Source organism: Microcebus murinus, chromosome 16 (genome assembly GCF_040939455.1).
Source record: "Microcebus murinus isolate Inina chromosome 16, M.murinus_Inina_mat1.0, whole genome shotgun sequence".
Classification (NCBI taxonomy): domain Eukaryota; kingdom Metazoa; phylum Chordata; class Mammalia; order Primates; family Cheirogaleidae; genus Microcebus; species Microcebus murinus.
This window is the reverse complement of record NC_134119.1, coordinates 21,532,223-21,549,272: the sequence shown is the minus strand read 5'-3', so window position 1 is coordinate 21,549,272 and position 17,050 is coordinate 21,532,223. Positions and strand designations below refer to the sequence as shown.

The following is a 17,050-nucleotide window of genomic DNA, read 5'->3' as shown; positions in this document are numbered from 1 at the left end:
GTCAGCCCTGCGCGCAGAGGCCGCTGCCTCCTGGGTCCCCGCCCGGGCTGTCGGCACGCCCTTATAGCCTAGTCGCAGGCTCTGCTTAGACCTCCTCGGAGCAGAAGCTATGTTTATTTGCAAAACCTCCCAAGGTCCCGGGGTCGTTCTAGTTTTGCACAGCCGCCAGCATCCCGGGGCGCCCCAGGCCCTGGAGCACAGCATCCTCCCGGTCTTACCTGGCCGCTGGACCAAGCGCGCACACTTCAGGGAAGTTGCCCTGCAGTGAGGATACTTTGCCGGAGGTTTAGAAAAGAAAAGAAAAAGAAATGAGAGAAACGAACCCTCTGTGACCCGGTTTCCTCCCTCTCCCCTGTTTAATACCCCGTCTCCCCCACCAGTCTCCTTTTCTCGCGGGAGGGGAGGGACCCTAGAGGCCTGAAGCCCGAGAGCGCCAGGGTCTCACTGCCCTCCCTCCCTGCCCCAGCGCGAGGTTTGCCAAGGCTTCCTGGGGCGTCAGAGCTCCAGAGAAGGTTGCTGAGGAGCCAAGACAAGCTTTCTGCCAGAAACTGTTTTCCTCTTTTTTCTACTCCTGGCTCTCTTAGATAAAAGGAAACCAAAAGACCCTGTGGTTCCTGTCGCTGTGGCCCGAATTTACTGAACTCCAGCACCCCCGGGACTGACCTCTTTCCCTGGGCTTTGGCGCCCGTAGGAACCTCCTTTTGCAACTGGGCAGGGGTTTTCTCATCCACCTCTAAACCCGGAGCAGCTGCGCGACTGTGCCAGGGGGCCCAACTCGAGTGCCAGACGCCCTGTCTTTCCCAGGCTGAGGACATTGCTTACCGAGGGGTGCGAGAACGCTGCCCACAGAAGCCGTCAGGTGCGGAGTCGCAGCCACCAGGCCCACCTACCGCCGAGCCACCCAAAGGTAACGCCGCAGGTCACGGTCCATGTGTCCTGGCGAGCGCACACTCCTTCGCACATCCAGGTATTACATTTTAATAATGTAATTCCCAGTATTCCCATCTGTCTCAACAAAGGAATGGCTCAGGTTATTTCCCTGCTAAGGTCAATCATAGACGTGGGACATACAGTCCTGAAGGGATGCTTTAGGGAAGGCATGTCCAAAATAGGTGAAGCCACTCCTTCCACATGTTGTCGCTACTGGAATCATAAAGTCATAGCCAACATATGGCTTCTTAGACTTCCATTCCAGTCGCCTTTCCAGTACACTCTTTCCCCTTTAAGCTTTCTTGATACCAGCTCATCTTGCAATGTTTTCACGAAAACCATTGCGAAAAGGTTGGGTCCTAGACTTACAACCGCAGAGCATCCCAGGGCTCCAGCTGCTGCACCACGAAGCTCCTGTAGGGCCACTGTGGGCTCTGGGCTTCACCTCACCCTCCTTCCCCAAGGCCATTCATATAAATTATCCTTAGTTCCCAACATATCTTCAAGTTAATATGCAGACAACTTCAGATAGACAAAAGAGTAATTAACTGAGGGAACAAGGGGACCCTGTGACATGTCATAAAAGACATTTTAGGGAGTTGCATTATCTCAGAATTCAGATAGCAAACTATTTTAAATGAGCCATAGCCTGTCTAACTTTAGACACATTGAGATAGATCTTATTTCTTGGAGAGAAAACTTCTTAAAGGATTAAAAATAAAAACAAAAACAAATACTCAAATGGCTCTTGTTTTAACTCTTGTTTTTTACAGAAAGGTCCTCTGTCCACAAATTCACAAGGTTTTCCTCACTGCTAAGATAGCAGAGTGGGTTGTGCCCCTCAGCCCAAAAACTTACACAGTGAAGCTAGTGGCAGCTAAATCCCTCTGTAATTAACTTAAAACTGACCAGAACATTTAGTGAATGACAAGTTGAAAAGAAAAAAAATGATTTCTTTGCTATTGAATTTTTGAGGAACGATTAAATCTGGCCTCTCACTATCCATTTATTCAGTTTGTTGTAAGAATCTCAGTCCTCTCTGTTCCCCTTCCTTAAAGGCATTGGTTCTAAACGAACTCATCAGGGGTTGGGTGCGGTGGCTCACACCTGTAATCCTATCCCTTTGGGAGGCTGAGATGGAGGGAATCACTTGAGACCCGGAGTTCAAGACCAGACTGAGCAATATAGTGAGACCCCCATCTCTATAAAAAGTAGAAAAATTAGCTAGGCATGGTGGCATGCACCTGTAGTCCCAGCTATTCAAGAGGCTGAGGCAGGAGGATCACTTGAGCCCAGGCATTTGAGGTTGCAGTGAACTATGATTACACCACTACATTCTACCCTGGGCAATAGAGTGAGACCCAGTCTCAAAAAATAAATAAATAATAAAAAATAAATGAACTCATAAGGACATTTCTTCAGGATTAGCATGAACATAGCCAATGAAAACCCCATTATTCTGGTGCCATTTTTCTCCACTGGTTACTCTTCTTGCAGAGACAGCCCCTATTCATTAACGTAGATGCAAGAGACACAAAAAAAGTAATAGGATGAGGGAAATTACACCACGAGCATGCCAGCATGCTGGTTGAGTGTATTGGAGGCCTAAACTCAATTTTCTGATTCTTTGAAAATATTGTAAGGTTTGGCAATGCATGCACAAAATATTCTTGCTTACACTTATTTTTCAGTTTCTGTCCCCAAAGGGTTTCTATCCTAGAAAGGGTTTCAGAGGTATTCAAAGGCAGTGATTAAATTAAATGAAATCATTATTTAGTGGTGTAAGCTGAACACAAGGAAAGGTTTTGGTGAGTAGTAATTCTGCCTTAACAGCTGTGTGCATCTTGTTCAGTTTAGCTAAATTATTTTTGTTTCTGTTATTGTGTGTTTCCATTATGTGTGTGTGTGTGTGTGTGTGTGTGTGTGTGTGTGTGTGTGTGTAGGATGGCTTGGTGGTGGTGAATGGCCAAGCAAGAATACAATTTTACATTTCACTGTAAGGTGGACTGAAACCTCAATAAATCAAAGCCCAGCTGTTTCCTTTTGAAGCTCTCCTTCAAAGTGTGCTTTCCTTATTAGTATTGTTTAGTGATTTTCATAATTTTGTCTCTTGATTCTACAAATACAAGTAAACTGGTTGCACAACCAAGTATAAAGAGATGCACCTAACAACTTGAAAAGTTTAATTTTATTTAGGACAAGTGTTGCATATGCCAATTTTTTTGCATATGCCGTATGTGGGTAAATTGTCAAATGAGAAAATCAAATAGGAGTTATATAGTATTTAAGGCATTGTGGACTTACAGGCTAATTTCTTTTCTGTTGCAAATTGATAAGCTTGGAGGGACGAAGAGTTACATCATTACATTGACTTCCTTGTTTAATAGATATTTCTTCCATCTGCATTGGCCTTTCTTGTTTCCACCCCACATCAATCTGTCTACTTTTTTCAAGACACACCCTCTTGAAGAGGCCTTCTTTGGTCAATTCCAACCACCCTCTGCCCTGGGATGGCTGTCTTTTCTTTTTCCAAGACATCCATGCACACATTGTGCCAGACTACACTACATCTTTCTATACATTTGTATTTTCTCCCATCCAAACTGGAAGCTCTATGCAGGGCCCTTTTTTCCATCTTTTATAAAACAGCAACCACCTGATGGCATGAGATTCATAAAGGCTAATTCAATGAGTAAATATATTAATTGAAGAGAATCCTTAGAAGAACCTAGAGGATCTAGAGGAGATCCCAAATCCAGTGTGTTTGGGTTACACTGTCCCTTGACATTTTGTACTGACCCCATCAAAAGCAATGATGAAAATTGACACAGTGACCACTGACACTAGTGTACATGTTTATATTAGTTCCTCCTACCTTCTTTCAGACTTGGGAAATGAGAAATGCAGCAAATTCTGGGAAACTTTGTTAATATCTTAAAATATGATTTAATGGTAAACTGCTGCTTTATTACTTCTTTGGTTATTTTGAGAAACTGAAGATTTTTTTTTCTGGGATGATTAGAAAGTTGCTTAATTAATGTATGCAAAAGTTGTAGGCATAATGATCCAGTTTCTATTGCAATGTAAGTATCAATATGGATAAGACAGATAAATTAATGGGTATTTGTAAGCCATGTTTCAGATTAAACACCTTTTTGGGCATGAATTGATTGTGCTTTGAAGATGATCCTACCAGCATGAAAGGGTTAATATTGCTTCCTTTTCCCCCCTTCAACTCACTTGAGTAATCTCTGGCATCAACAAAGAAATAATTTGTATCAGATATGGAAAGAAACCATTTTTCAAAGGAACTGCCATCTGATTTATAAATTACCTCCAACATTTTAAGATCAGTAACCAATGCTACTTCCCATATAATCTTTTATTATTAAAGAAGATAATCATGAATTAATTAAGTTGATCTTTTAACAACTTATAAGGTAGGGCTATCTGCAATAACATATCACAAGATAAATCATCATAATCTTTTGCTGGTATTTCTCCTGCTTGTATAATATTTATCTTTTGGTTTCCAAAGCACTAAACATAGTGCAAGTAGTATGTATTCAGTTAATGTTTATGGGCTACATTAATTTGTATTTTGTTTTGAATCCTTTTATTTTCAGTGGCTCATTTGCCACCCTAATTAGCCACCCTCTGATCTACTATAACAATTTCTAAATGAGGAAAGCTAAAATCTCTACAAAGTCACAAAATTAATAAATAGAGAATCCTGGACTGAAATCTACCCATTCCTTTTTTCATAAAAGTGCTGCAGAGACAGAGAGATTGAGGGGAGGGAATATGAATATATACATTGTTATATGTCTTTTTTCTAATTTTACAGTACTATAGAAAAATAAGTTTTAATAATTGTTAACATGAAAAAATGTAAGACATAAATCTATATCTTACACTCTCAACTGATAAGAATTGACCTTATATCAATCACGATTTTTCCTCAATTATTCTGTATATAATCATTTATGTAAAGTTCTTAAGAAATATTTGGATGAAATACTGAAGACAGATAAAAAGTAAAGATGTAAAAATACAGTCTCAATTTAAATATTACTTCATAATTCGAATTGCCAGTGATCTAATTATTGATATAGGAATATGTTTGAAAGTCAAAAACATGATATGGACATTTTGTAGCAAATACTATGTCAGAATATGATTATACTTAAAACAGCATCTTAGACATTTCTGGAATGTGAATTATTAATAGAGATTTTAGGTTTCAGCTTGTTATTTGATTTTTAAATATTTTTATGGAAGTCAAAATATGGCATATTTTGTAGTCAAAGTATTACATAAGGAGAAATGAAGATGATCTTCACAAAGTTAAAGCATGTGATTTTTCTATTTTAATTCTAACTGACCATGTGGCACTTGGGAAGGTCATTTAATTTCTCTGAGCCTCAGATTTGAGATGTGTACAACCACAATAATGTATACCTTCCTTTACCTACCCTTTGAGGTTGTGGGGAGGATCAAATTAGACAGTGCAGGTGAAAATACTTTGCAATTTGCCCCTTAATGTGACATTGTTTGTCTTATGATATTATATTGCTGATGCAGCAATTATTTATTCACATAATGAAATATCCTCTAAGAAATGAAATATTTGGACATCACAACAATTGATTAGGACTGCATGTCTATTTTTAAAAGCTGTGTTCTGATTTACAGAGCAAAAATAAAAAATAAGCAAGCTACCAAAAATGTAAATATAGGAATTAGCCCAGTAGTATTTATTTTTCTGTTCCACTAGAGGCTTTAGAGTAATAACAGTGTGTGTTTTTCTTACATAACTGTGTGACATTACCTAGGGCAAATCCTAAAATTCCTGTCTTAAGAGACCCCAGATAATTCTCACAAACTTCAGATTTGCTTACATCCCTCTTGGCAGAGTGGTCACAATATAATGAGTGAGGGTAGGTGATCCCGGATTAAGAGTCCTATGCATTCAGGAGCAAAGTGCACAGGAAAATAAGCCCACATGGATCTACTGCATTGTCTGATGGCCTCCTTTGAGGAGGCGTCAATTTAACTTTAAACCCATGAGCTCATTGAGAGCAGAGGAGAGAGGGGATGTCTCCAAATGCAGGAAACTGTTGCCATAGCATTCTCCTTCTCTATTCCTGCATACCCCTTTCTCCTCCAAAGCAGCACCAATTTGTGCTCTACCGTTGTCTTTCAGAAACCAAATGCATTTTCGGAAGACAGGACTCCAGTGATACGATATCTACACCACAGATATCTACACCACATTGTAGCTACCCGATAGGGAGACTTAATAAGTCTGATGGTGCTATTAAGTTTCTCAGGATAGACTCATCTTTGCGGATGCAATTGCAGAACAAGAAACAGACCTAGGGAGAATTTTAGCCCCCACCAAATCTCATTGGCCCTCTGCACAAACCAAGCCACACCACTCCTGCCACACAACCAGATTCCTTTCAGCACTCGCAGCCGTGGACAGCTCCCTGGCTTCGCGCTCCTTTCCTCTGCAGTGAGCTGACTTACTCTGCCAGCAGCGGTCGGTGCGGCACCCGACACCGAGTCCTCGCCAGCGCTCGCAGAGCACGCGCTCCCTCCCTCCTCTCTCTCCGTTCCCCGCCCCTCGCTCACCCCGGCTCACTCCAGCGGCGACTTTGAGGGATTCCCTCTCGGGCGGCCTCTGCAGCAGCACATCTGGCCTCGTTCGCGGCACTAGGAGCATGGATCTCCGTGGAAGAGCCATCCCCAGCGGCAACAGACTTCGAGTTCTCCTGATGCTGTTCCGTGAGTAGCGTTTCGGCGACTGGGAGGGCGGGATGCACTCTTTGCAGAGAATAGACCCGGCAAAGTAAAGCCAGTAGCTCAAGATAAAAACATGGCCCTTATGTTCTGCGTTTTTTTTCTTTTTTTTTCTGGAAGGGAAGAGGGCCTTCCCTGCTGGTGGCAGGGAATTCCCCCAGAGCCACACACCTGTGTGGCATATCCCAGACAGCTTAGACGAGCCAGCCTCGTGGGGTCAGACCATTGGCAAGAAAGATTTGGTTTAAAGCCCCAAGATACAGAAAAAGCCCAGCTATGTTAATAAGTAAGGATTTAAAAATTTTTTAATTTTATTTTCATTATAAATTAACAGCAACAGAATCGAGTCTGTTAGCGCTGTGTTAGAGAAATGGCTCTGAGAGCGCGTGGCTGCTGGCAGGGAACTTTGTCACCCCAAAGCCTGCAGACCGTGGTCTCTCCACCCTAGAGCCCGAGACGCGTGGGCTGGCTGAGCTCTGGACTGATGGGACTGTTTTGTTTGTTCCGCAGACACAATGGCTCAAACCATGGCAGAACAAGAAGTGGAAAATCTCTCAGGCCTTTCCACTAACCCTGAAAAAGATATATTTGTGGTGCGGGAAAATGGGACGACGTGTCTCATGGCAGAGTTTGCAGCCAAATTTACTGTACCTTATGATGTGTGGGCCAGCAATTACGTAGATGTAAGGAACCTTTTACCCTACCCCGGGCTTGCTCCTAGGGCTCCAGGGCGAAGGGCACCCTCCCTCAAGGCCCTTCGAAGACCCAGGTCGCCCGCCTTCTCCCCACAACCCTTGCAGGCTGCTCCCGAATGCTGCATGGGGGTTCCGGCTTGTACCGCCTCCTGCTCGCCCTGCCTGCTTTGAAAGTAAACCCCCCTCTCTCTGCTTCCCTACCGGCCGGGTCTGCACGTAGAGCACCTAACCGCATGTTCCGGGACGTGGGACGCGCGCGCAAAGGAGCGCCCAAGCGTGCAACCCAGAGTTTGGACGCGCCGCCCTTTGCAGCCCCCCCGGGGCCGGGCGCGCTGAGGGGGCGCGGGGCGTCTGTGTTCCCAGCTGATCACAGAACAGGCCGATATCGCATTGACCCGCGGAGCTGAGGTGAAGGGCCACTGTGGCCCCAACGAGTCGGAGCTGCAGGTGTTCTGGGTGGATCGCGCTTACGCGCTCAAAATGCTCTTTGTAAAGGTAACTTCGAGCCCAGTGGGCAGAGGGGCCACAGGCTCCAAGTGGGTGTGGGAAGTGGCGGCCCCTGGGTTTAAGGACCCAGAAGCTGCCGGGCGTTGACGCGCGCCTCCCTGGCTCGGCAGGAAAGCCACAACACGTCCAAGGGACCCGAGGCGACTTGGAGGCTGAGCAAGGTGCAATTTGTCTACGACTCCTCTGAGAAGACCCACTTTAAAGACGCGGTCAGTGGTGAGTAGAGGCCAACAGGGCTGGGGAGGGAGCCTGGGAAAGCGGCGACACTGCAGGAGAGCAGGCTTGGAGGACTAATTCCTCAGGGTTTTGGAAACCGACCCTGGCCTTGGCTTGCTCTCCAGAGCGGAGGAAGCTGGAGCGTCCGCGACTCCTCTGGGTCTCAGGCCTTGTAGATCCACAAGGACCCCCAGGCCTGAAGACCAATCGGTTACCCTTGGCCTGATGCTACATAAGATGTCCGTTTAGAGCCTGGCATCCCCTGGCTGCTTCAGAAGGGCCTCTTAGGATTTGGCCTTTCAAGGAGCACCGAGAAGGGCAAAGCTTTATTTTAATTTCCTTCTGCACCCTGATTTTCTTCTTGTGCCCTAAAACTGCGAGGTGGCAGTGCGACTTTCTTTTTCGGTCAGGATTTGCCGGTCATCACTATATTTTTGCGCATGGCAATATGGCTCACACGGGATATTCAGTCACCGACTGCAGCCTCCTCAGAGTGGTTTCTGCGCCGTGTATTAATTTACTAGATAGATTTTTTCCTGCACAACCTTCCAACAGTTTGCCCAGATCCTCCTAAAATAATGTGACAAGAGGAACATCCATCCGCCAAATAATAAAGTTTCTATCTGCAGGCACCATGGAAGACCATATTTAAATGTATTTTTATTTTTTGGTAAATTCACTCATGATGAAGCTTTCCAACACCCAGACACCTGAGCTGGGAAAGGCTTTTTACTGAACACAGGCAAGAATACATGTCATCTCTCCCTTTCCACCCCTTTTTCTCAGAGCAGTAAAAGGAGCATTTTTTTTTCGTCATCAAAATTCACATGCAAAATATCCCCCAGTTAAATAAGACCAAAATATAAAAAGAAAAGAAAAAAGCAAACTTAGACCAGAAAAAGAGAAAGAAGGAGGAACCCTCCCTAGGGTAAGTGTGTGTGCAAGGGCGTCACCCAGAACACCAGCAATCGGCATGCTCTGTTGAGGAAGACGTTTTATTCTTTGTTAAGCCAGTGGGAAGTGTGGAAAACCAAGTCACTGTTCTTTCTGTGTCTTTGGACACAACCTAACACAATGTGTTAGGTTTTATATAGAAAAGGGGCTGGGATTTTAGGTATCACTCTCCTCTTCCAAAAAGGAATTCTAAATTAATATTTAAGGAGCCCTGGTTCATGACAGAATAGGTGTGTGTGCCCTTCATTGTCACTTGATACCATTTGCAGAGCTCCAGTGCTGGCAAGGTGACACAGAGGGGACAGCAGGGGTGTGGGGTCTGGAGCTGAGAGGCAAGAGCCAGCTATCCAGCACAAAGCCTTAGGAGCAAGGAGGGTTCTGCCATGAGAGGAGCCTAACTATTGCCATGGGCCTCCACCGCAGCTGGGAAGCACACAGCCAACTCGCATCACCTCTCTGCCTTGGTCACCCCAGCTGGGAAATCCTACGAGTGTCAAGCTCAGCAAACCATTTCGCTGGCCTCCAGCGATCCGCAGAAGACGGTCACCATGATCCTGTCTGCAGTCCACATCCAACCCTTTGACATTATCTCGGATTTTGTCTTCAGTGAAGGTAAGTTGGTGGGGGTAGGGTGGGTCAGGGGCGGAGGAAAGAACAGTTGCTTTCAGGATGGATGAGAGAGCATTGCCAAGATTCCAGAATATTACTACTTGGATTTTCTCTAGGCTAAAATGACACTACCTCCCTCTGTAGTAATTTTTGAAGACAAAAAAGGCAGTAAGCTGAATATATGAGGTTTTTTTCCTTGTTCTCTCCCTCTCTTCTTCCTTCACTTCATTCCTTTCATCCCTATCTCCCTTCTTTTCTTCCTCCTTCTTCCTTCCCTCTCATTTTCTCCCTCCCTCCCTCCCTCCCTCCCTTCCTCCCTCCCTCCCTCCCTTCTTTCCTGTAATTATTCATCTCCCCCTCTCCCTCTTCTTCCTCCCTTTGCCAAAAGAGGAACCTTGATAGAGAGAGAGGTTAGAAAGTCACCTAGGAAAAACTATAATTTTTTTTAAGAGTCAGGGTCTTGTTCTGTAGCCCAGGCTGCAGTGCAGTGGCACAATTTATGGCTCACTGTAGACTCAAACTCCTGTGCTTAAGAGATCCTCCTGCCTTATCCTCCCAAATAGGTGGGTTCACAGGTGCACACCACCATGCCTGGCTAATTTTTAAACTTTTGTAGTGATAGGGTCTCTCTATGTTGCCCAGGCTGTTCTCGAACTCCTGGTCTCAAGCGATCCTCTCACCTCAGCCTCCTGAGGTGCTAGGATTACAGGTATGAACCACCATGCCTGGCCAAAACTATAATTTTGTTGCAAATTTTTCAAGGGGAAAGCAGCTAAAAATCTTTAAATAGTTGTTTAGAGAGCCATGGATTGGAGAACGGCCTTTGCTTCTCTGGGCTTCAATTTCTGCATGTTCTCTTAGACGTTTCCAGCTGTAGGGTCTACTGTTGTGCGTCCAAGTTGTGTGCCCAGAATGAACAGGGGCGGGGGTGGGGTAGATGTGTTTGCACAGATCACAGAGAGAGACTCACTAAGTCCTGACTCCAACCAGCACTGGAGGGGAGGGATCCCAGGGACGGAAGGGTCCCTGAAGGCTGGATCTTTCATCCCCAGCTGCTTCTGCTCAGAGTGTGCAGGAAGTCTTTTTCTCCATCTGTGCTAGCCCCTAAAATGGAGTCAAGCAGCAGCAGGTCTTCTAACATTTCCACATTCTCCTGGTTCTCTGCACCTCAGCAGAGGTAGAACATAAGGGGTAAGAGTATCAGTCCCTGGGGTCCCTACCATAGATGCTTTTGAGTTTATATGGGTACTTTTAATAGTCTATAATGACTTTTTGTTTCTTGCTATTTGTTCAAGTCTAGCAATAACTTACATTGAACAAATGTGGGATAAGTGAATTCAATGTATGTGTTCTCTCTCTCTCTCTTCTTGTCTCAGGGGAAGTTATTAAAGACAGTTTGATATTTTGTTTATTTCTCATGGCCAAAAATGGAGAAAGAGGCTGATTGCTTTGTGTGTGCCTTCCTTTCTGTTGGGGACCCCTAGGTGAATACAACTATTCAAATGTTCAGGATATTAGGGAATCTCCACCTGTGTCATGCATGATCATTTTCCAAGGCATCTAGCTTTCATAAAATGTAGCTTCCACTCAACCTATACTGAGTAGAGGCAACACGCGCCCCCACCCCCACCCTGATTATTGAGAAGACAGTTTAGAATTCCTAAGTTAAATTGTTCTTTTTTTTTTATTTCAGCATATTATGGGGGTACAAATTTTAAGATTTCAAATAATGCCCTTGCCTCCCCTCCCCCCACAAGTCTGAGCTTCTCCCCCCACAAGTGTGACCATCCCCCAGATGGTGCACATCTCATTCATTATATATGTATAAACCCGCCCCCCTCCTCCCCCTCCCACCCACCCAAAATAAGTTAAGTTGTTCTTGAGAAAAGGGCCTGGTTTTTAATCATCTTTGTATTATTAGCACCTAATATAGTGGTTGGCATGTTGCAGATGTCCAAGTAACTTTGGCTGGATTGACATTCTGAAGCTGTGGATTCAGTTAGTAGAGACTCCTGAATGCCTGATATACCAGGCAAATCAGAATGTGATATATTTAGTCAAGCAGTGTCACACCTAACTTGTCCTCATGGAAGGATGGGTTACTCCATTTTAATATATTTTCTACAAAATTTAAACTAAACTCTAAGTGTCAAGACCTTAATAGTTTTCAAAAATCTGTTTGATTATGGAAGCATTTATAAAATATAACAGTCAGTGTCCTTCTTAAACTGAAAATATTAAGTGTAATTAAATGTAATTTGACTTCTTATGGTTACTGACAACCAGGAATTCATTATGAAAATATCAGACTGTGTAGTATATCAGTCCCTGGGATCCCTACCATAAATGCTTTTGAGTTTATTTAGACTTTTAATAGTCTAGGATGACTTTTTGCTTTTGTTTTTTGCTGGTCAGCTGTCATGAGACACTTTACTTTTTGTTACCACTGGTGCTAGAATTGCTCCTTTTACTAGTTCCTCACCACATCCTCACCCCAACCCACTCTGGGTTATTTCGAATTTGTGTGCTTATGGTTGTCTGAGAAATCAAACCTCACAGATGTTTAGAATTGTGTACAAAGAGTAAATACTGCATAAGGACCAGAGCTGCTTTCCTAAAAATGAGTAAAATCATTGCATGGAGTTTTTTATTTATTTATTTATTTTTTGGCATTTTTTGTTTACAAAACAATTTTTATCCACTTCAAGGTCCTAGATAGGAAAGATTGCTGGGTAGACTTAGAAAGTCTGTAACCATATATAACTGCCTAAATGCAGTTGAGGAAGCACAAGCAAATTGCACTTGTCTCACCCCAGGCTTTTCTGGGTAGTAATTAGGATGTTCTCTCCACTATGGTGCCCCCAGGGGTAAGTAAGCCTTGCAGGTCCTGGGAGGAGGCAAGCCTCATTGGGAAGCACTCACTGGATCAATGTGCCTTTGTGTGGCAGGGTTCTTTTGTCCCTGGCTCCTCCCATCTGTGCCTTTCAACACCTGCCTCCCACTGTGTTTTGTAAGAGATCATTATACTTTATTTGGTGGAATCTGAAAGATTTATTTGGGGTGCCTTTCGGATCCAGCACTGTCCCCTCATTCCCCAGAATAGAAGGTCAGAGGGCTTTTAATATGTTGGTGTCAGTGGAACACACCTGCTGGGGGTGTATCTTATCAAATATCTGTACCCCCACCACAAGGCTGTGTGTGTATGTGTGTTTGGCCAGTGGCCATGGTCCGGCACAGCATGAGGGTTTCCTGTGGGGAGTCTAGTCCCTGTGTAAGGGGCTCATACCTGGCAGAATTCATATCTGTCTACTTAATAGACCTTATGAGAAAGTCAAGAAAGGGTAAATGACATTGGTTAGTGGACACTTACAAGGGCAGCCCAAATGGCTGTTGACATCTTTATCACACAAGTCCCTCTAGTGCACTATGCGTGGCTACTACACTGACCCTCAGATGAAAGTCTCTTAACCACACAGTTCTCCAATTGCAACGTGCACAATTGTGGTGATATTGTTAATATGCAGAATCTGGTTCAATAGGTCTTGGAGTGTGGCCCAACAATGTTAGTAAGGTCCCAGGGGATGCTGCTAGTTCATGGAATACCATAGACGGTTTGAGGATTAGAGACAGTGACACACAATAAGCTTTGTTGGGTGGCGCTTAGGGTGGCCTAAGAAGGGAAGCCTCTCTCAGACTGTCCAGAGGGAGGCTTGTGGCACAAGGACCACTACTCAGACAAGAAGGGCAAGGGAACTGGGCAAATTACTTAGCCTCCTTATGCCGGGGTTACCTTATGTCTAAAATGGGTTTTATAACATTATTGACCTCATAGAGTTGTTATGGGGATTAGATGTGATAATCTTTGTGCTTAGAACTAAATTCAGGAGCCAGGAATGTTAAGTACACAGCTTTTAAGAGCTTTATATTTGCATGAAAATTTCCATAAATTCTTATTTTTAGAGGGAAAAGACTCCTGTCTCCATTCTCCCAATCTCGGGCAAGGTGACAGGAGATACTGTGTCAACAGAGATTGTAGAGGACCCTGGCACACAGTAGGTACTCAGTGAATGTTTACTGGGTCATCTTGACTTGAAAACTTGATTTGTACAAAGCAACATCAAAAGCCTGTTTTCTTCAGGTGTGGCTTATAAATTTGGTAATAAGGCTACCAATTACCCACAAGAAGCAAATGAGCTTGTTCTGGCATCTAGGCATGTAATTCTGGTTAGCTCTATAGACTATTTGACCACCAGAAGGTCTCCCATAGATTGTTTTTTGTTTTGTTTTTGTTTTTTTGTTCTACATAAAAATGGAGACATGGGGCTATTAAACTATCTTGAATTTTAGGAGGGTAAAAAAAATATCAACCCTGAGGTGCTGGTTACGTTTTCTTTCTAGGTGCTGCTTACGTGGGGTGTTCATTTGTCAAAATTCATTAAGCTCTACACTCACTTTTTAAAAATTATAGGCTAAGTACACACACCTGTAATCACAGCATTTTGGAAGGCTGAGGTAGGAGGATCACTTGAGGCCAGAAATTTGAATATAGTGAGACCCCCATCTCTACAATAAATAAATAAAATTATAGTATAATTTATATATATTACACACACCCTCATGTTTGTTGCAGCACTATTCACAATAGCAAAGCTATAGAATCAACCTAAGTGTCCATCAGCAGATGAATGGGTAAAGAAAATGTGGCATATTTACACAATGGAATACTCTTCAGACATAAAAAAAAAAAGAATGGAATCTTGTTATTTGCAGCAACATGGATGGAACTGGAGGTAATTATGTTAAGTGAAATAAGCCAGGCACAGAAAGACAAATATCAAAGGTATTCACTCACACGTGGGAGCTAAAATAGTTGATCTCATGTTGGTAGAGAGTAGAACGATAGTTACCAGAGGCTGAGAGGGATGTCTGGATGTGTGTGTGGATAGGGAGGATGAAGAGAGGCTGGTTATTGTGTATAAACATACAGTTAGGTAGAAGGAATAAGTTCTAATGTTCAACAGCAGAGTAAGGTGACAATAGTTACCAACAATGTATTGTATAATTCAAGCTAGCTAGAAGAGGGACTTGAAATGTTCCTAACACACGGAAATGATAAATGCTTTTGGTGATGGATATCCTAAATACCCCAACATGATCATTACCCATTCTATACCTGTTACAAAATAGCACATGTGCCTCATAAATATGTACAAATATTACGTATCAATAAAAAATTTAAAATGCACAAATCTAAAATTTATAGCTCAATGCTTTTTCATGTATACTTGCAATCATGTAAACATCACCTAGACCAAGATCTACAATATTTCCATTATATCTAAGATATCCTTTCTTCAGAAGTGAGCACATTCAGATTTCTATCACCATAGAGTTAGTTTTACCTGTTCTTGAATTTCATATAAGTATGTAGGCAGGCACACAATATGTATTCTTTTGTGTCTGGCAATTTTCACGCAACACGATATTTTTGAGATTCATCCATTTTGTTATGTGTAGCCACAGCTCATTCCTTTTTATTATTGACCACCATTCCATTATATGAATATACCACAATTTATATTTATCTATTTTACATTAATGGACATTTTGGTTGTTCCCAGTTTGAGGCTATTATGAAGAAAGCTTCTGTGAATATTTATGTTCATGTCTTTTTGTGTCCATATGTTTCATTTTTTTTGGGTAAACACCTAGGAATAGAATTCTGGGTGTGTTTGTCTTTGTTAGACATTACCAAACAGTTTTACAGAGTGGTTATACCCCTTTCTACCAACAATATTAAGAGTTTTAGTTGTTCCACATCATTGCCAACACTTGGTGATTTTAGTCTTTCTGAAAATTATATATCTGTGTGCAATTCTCCATGTGTACATAACACTTCAAGAAATAGTTCAAAGTAATAAGTACACACTAAAAATGATGGTGGTTGTATCCAATGTCAAAACTGAAAATTTAAACAAATTATCCAGATGTTTGGTTGACATCTGCCAGGAATCCGCTAACTGAACTTTGCCCTGTTGGCAAAGTTTTTATTTTTATTTTTTCATATATTTTTAGTTTACATTATGTAGAAATATTAAGTGATTAGCCTTGGGGTTGGTTTAGGGAATATTTTCAAAAAGTTGTCTCCTCAAAGGTTCCTTGAGAAATCTTCTCATCTCCATCTCCCTTTTAGTTTTGATGGAACATCTGATTCAGAATATTGTGCCCAGGGCTCACTGCTTTTCTTCTTTTCCATTTCAGAGCATAAATGCCCAGTGGATGAGAGAGAGCAACTGGAGGAAACCTTGCCCTTGATTTTGGGGCTCATCTTGGGCCTCATCATCGTGGTAACGCTTGCGATTTACCACATCCACCACAAAATGACTGCCAACCAGGTGCAGATCCCTAGGGACCGATCCCAGTATAAGCACATGGGCTAGGGGCCACTAGGCAGGCAGCCCTCAAACCCTCTCCCTCAACCGGATCAGGTAGAACAAAAGCACTTTTCCACCTCGTACACGGGATACACCAACATAGCTACAATCAAACAGGCCTGGGTACCCGAGGCTTGCTTGGCCTGCACCCATGCTTAAACCCAGGGACCAGGGGGATTCTTTTGGATATATGGGGTGAATGGCAATTGTTCTCTCCATGCCTGGGAGTGGGGAAGGAGGGGCACAACCAACTTTCATGCTCATGGAGGCTTGGCTTTGACTCTCCAAGGAGCCACAAATGCCACTTGGAGTGGTATCTGGCCCCAAAGTTTATGGATTGAAAACACACTTCTTTTGAGAGGAAACCCCTTTTAGGTTCAGAGGAATTGGGGGTGCTTTGCTCCCTTGGACACAGCTGGCTTACCCTATACAGTTGTCAGCGCACACACGTACAACCTCATGCTCCCTGCAGCAAGACCCCTGAAAGTGACCCACGCTTCTGGCTGGCGTTCTGCATGTCTAGTGATTGTCTTGGGAATGTTTCTCTGCTACCCGCACCCAGTGAACTTTGCAGCACAAGAACCCGTTAAATGTAACTATGCAGAGTCGTTTGGACTTCATAATGTGCCAGGTCCAAATAAGGTGACCTGAAGAATCAATCCACGTGAGTTTGTTTTTGAAAATGAATTAAAACACACTACTCTCTGATCTTTGGTGGTCTGCTTTCTTGAAATAAGAAAACAAAACTAAAATGGTTTCTTTGGCATCCAGAGGAAAGATGGGGAAGGAGGAAGATGAATTTGTTTCATTTTTGTAAGAGGACAAAGATGGGGCAGCAAATCAATGAGGGAGGAAGATGGCTTTTCCAGGTGAAAAAAAAAATAGGGATTTGTTTTGTCA

At 43.2% G+C, this 17,050-nt stretch overlaps 1 protein-coding gene and 1 long non-coding RNA gene across 2 annotated transcripts in view; one reads left to right on the top strand and one right to left on the bottom strand.

The window, feature by feature from the left end:
- LOC142876867 (uncharacterized) overlaps positions 1-6,657 on the bottom strand; it is a 25,633-nt gene extending 18,976 nt beyond the window's left edge. Inside the window, exons 1-3 of the long non-coding RNA XR_012923702.1 lie at positions 6,568-6,657; positions 823-1,005; positions 219-273 (exon numbers count right to left, since the gene is read on the bottom strand). This is a non-coding gene — a long non-coding RNA (uncharacterized LOC142876867). The remainder of the gene's footprint in view (positions 1-218; positions 274-822; positions 1,006-6,567) is intronic.
- On the top strand, positions 6,636-17,050 carry LAMP5 (lysosomal associated membrane protein family member 5). The gene is made up of 6 exons (XM_012780804.2): positions 6,636-6,720; positions 7,246-7,418; positions 7,794-7,925; positions 8,048-8,153; positions 9,531-9,719; positions 15,978-17,050. Exons 1-6 carry the CDS (start codon positions 6,657-6,659, stop codon positions 16,154-16,156), a joined length of 843 nt encoding a protein of 280 aa, XP_012636258.1. The 5' UTR covers positions 6,636-6,656; the 3' UTR covers positions 16,157-17,050.

Coding starts and splice junctions, on each gene's coding strand:
- LAMP5 (XM_012780804.2), top strand. CDS start 6,657: ATGGATCTCCGTGGAAGAGCCATCCCCAGCGGCAACAGACTTCGAGTT. Junction 6,721..7,245: donor AGTTCTCCTGATGCTGTTCC/GTGAGTAGCGTT, acceptor TTTGTTCCGCAG/ACACAATGGCTCAAACCATG. Junction 7,419..7,793: donor GGGCCAGCAATTACGTAGAT/GTAAGGAACCTT, acceptor CTGTGTTCCCAG/CTGATCACAGAACAGGCCGA.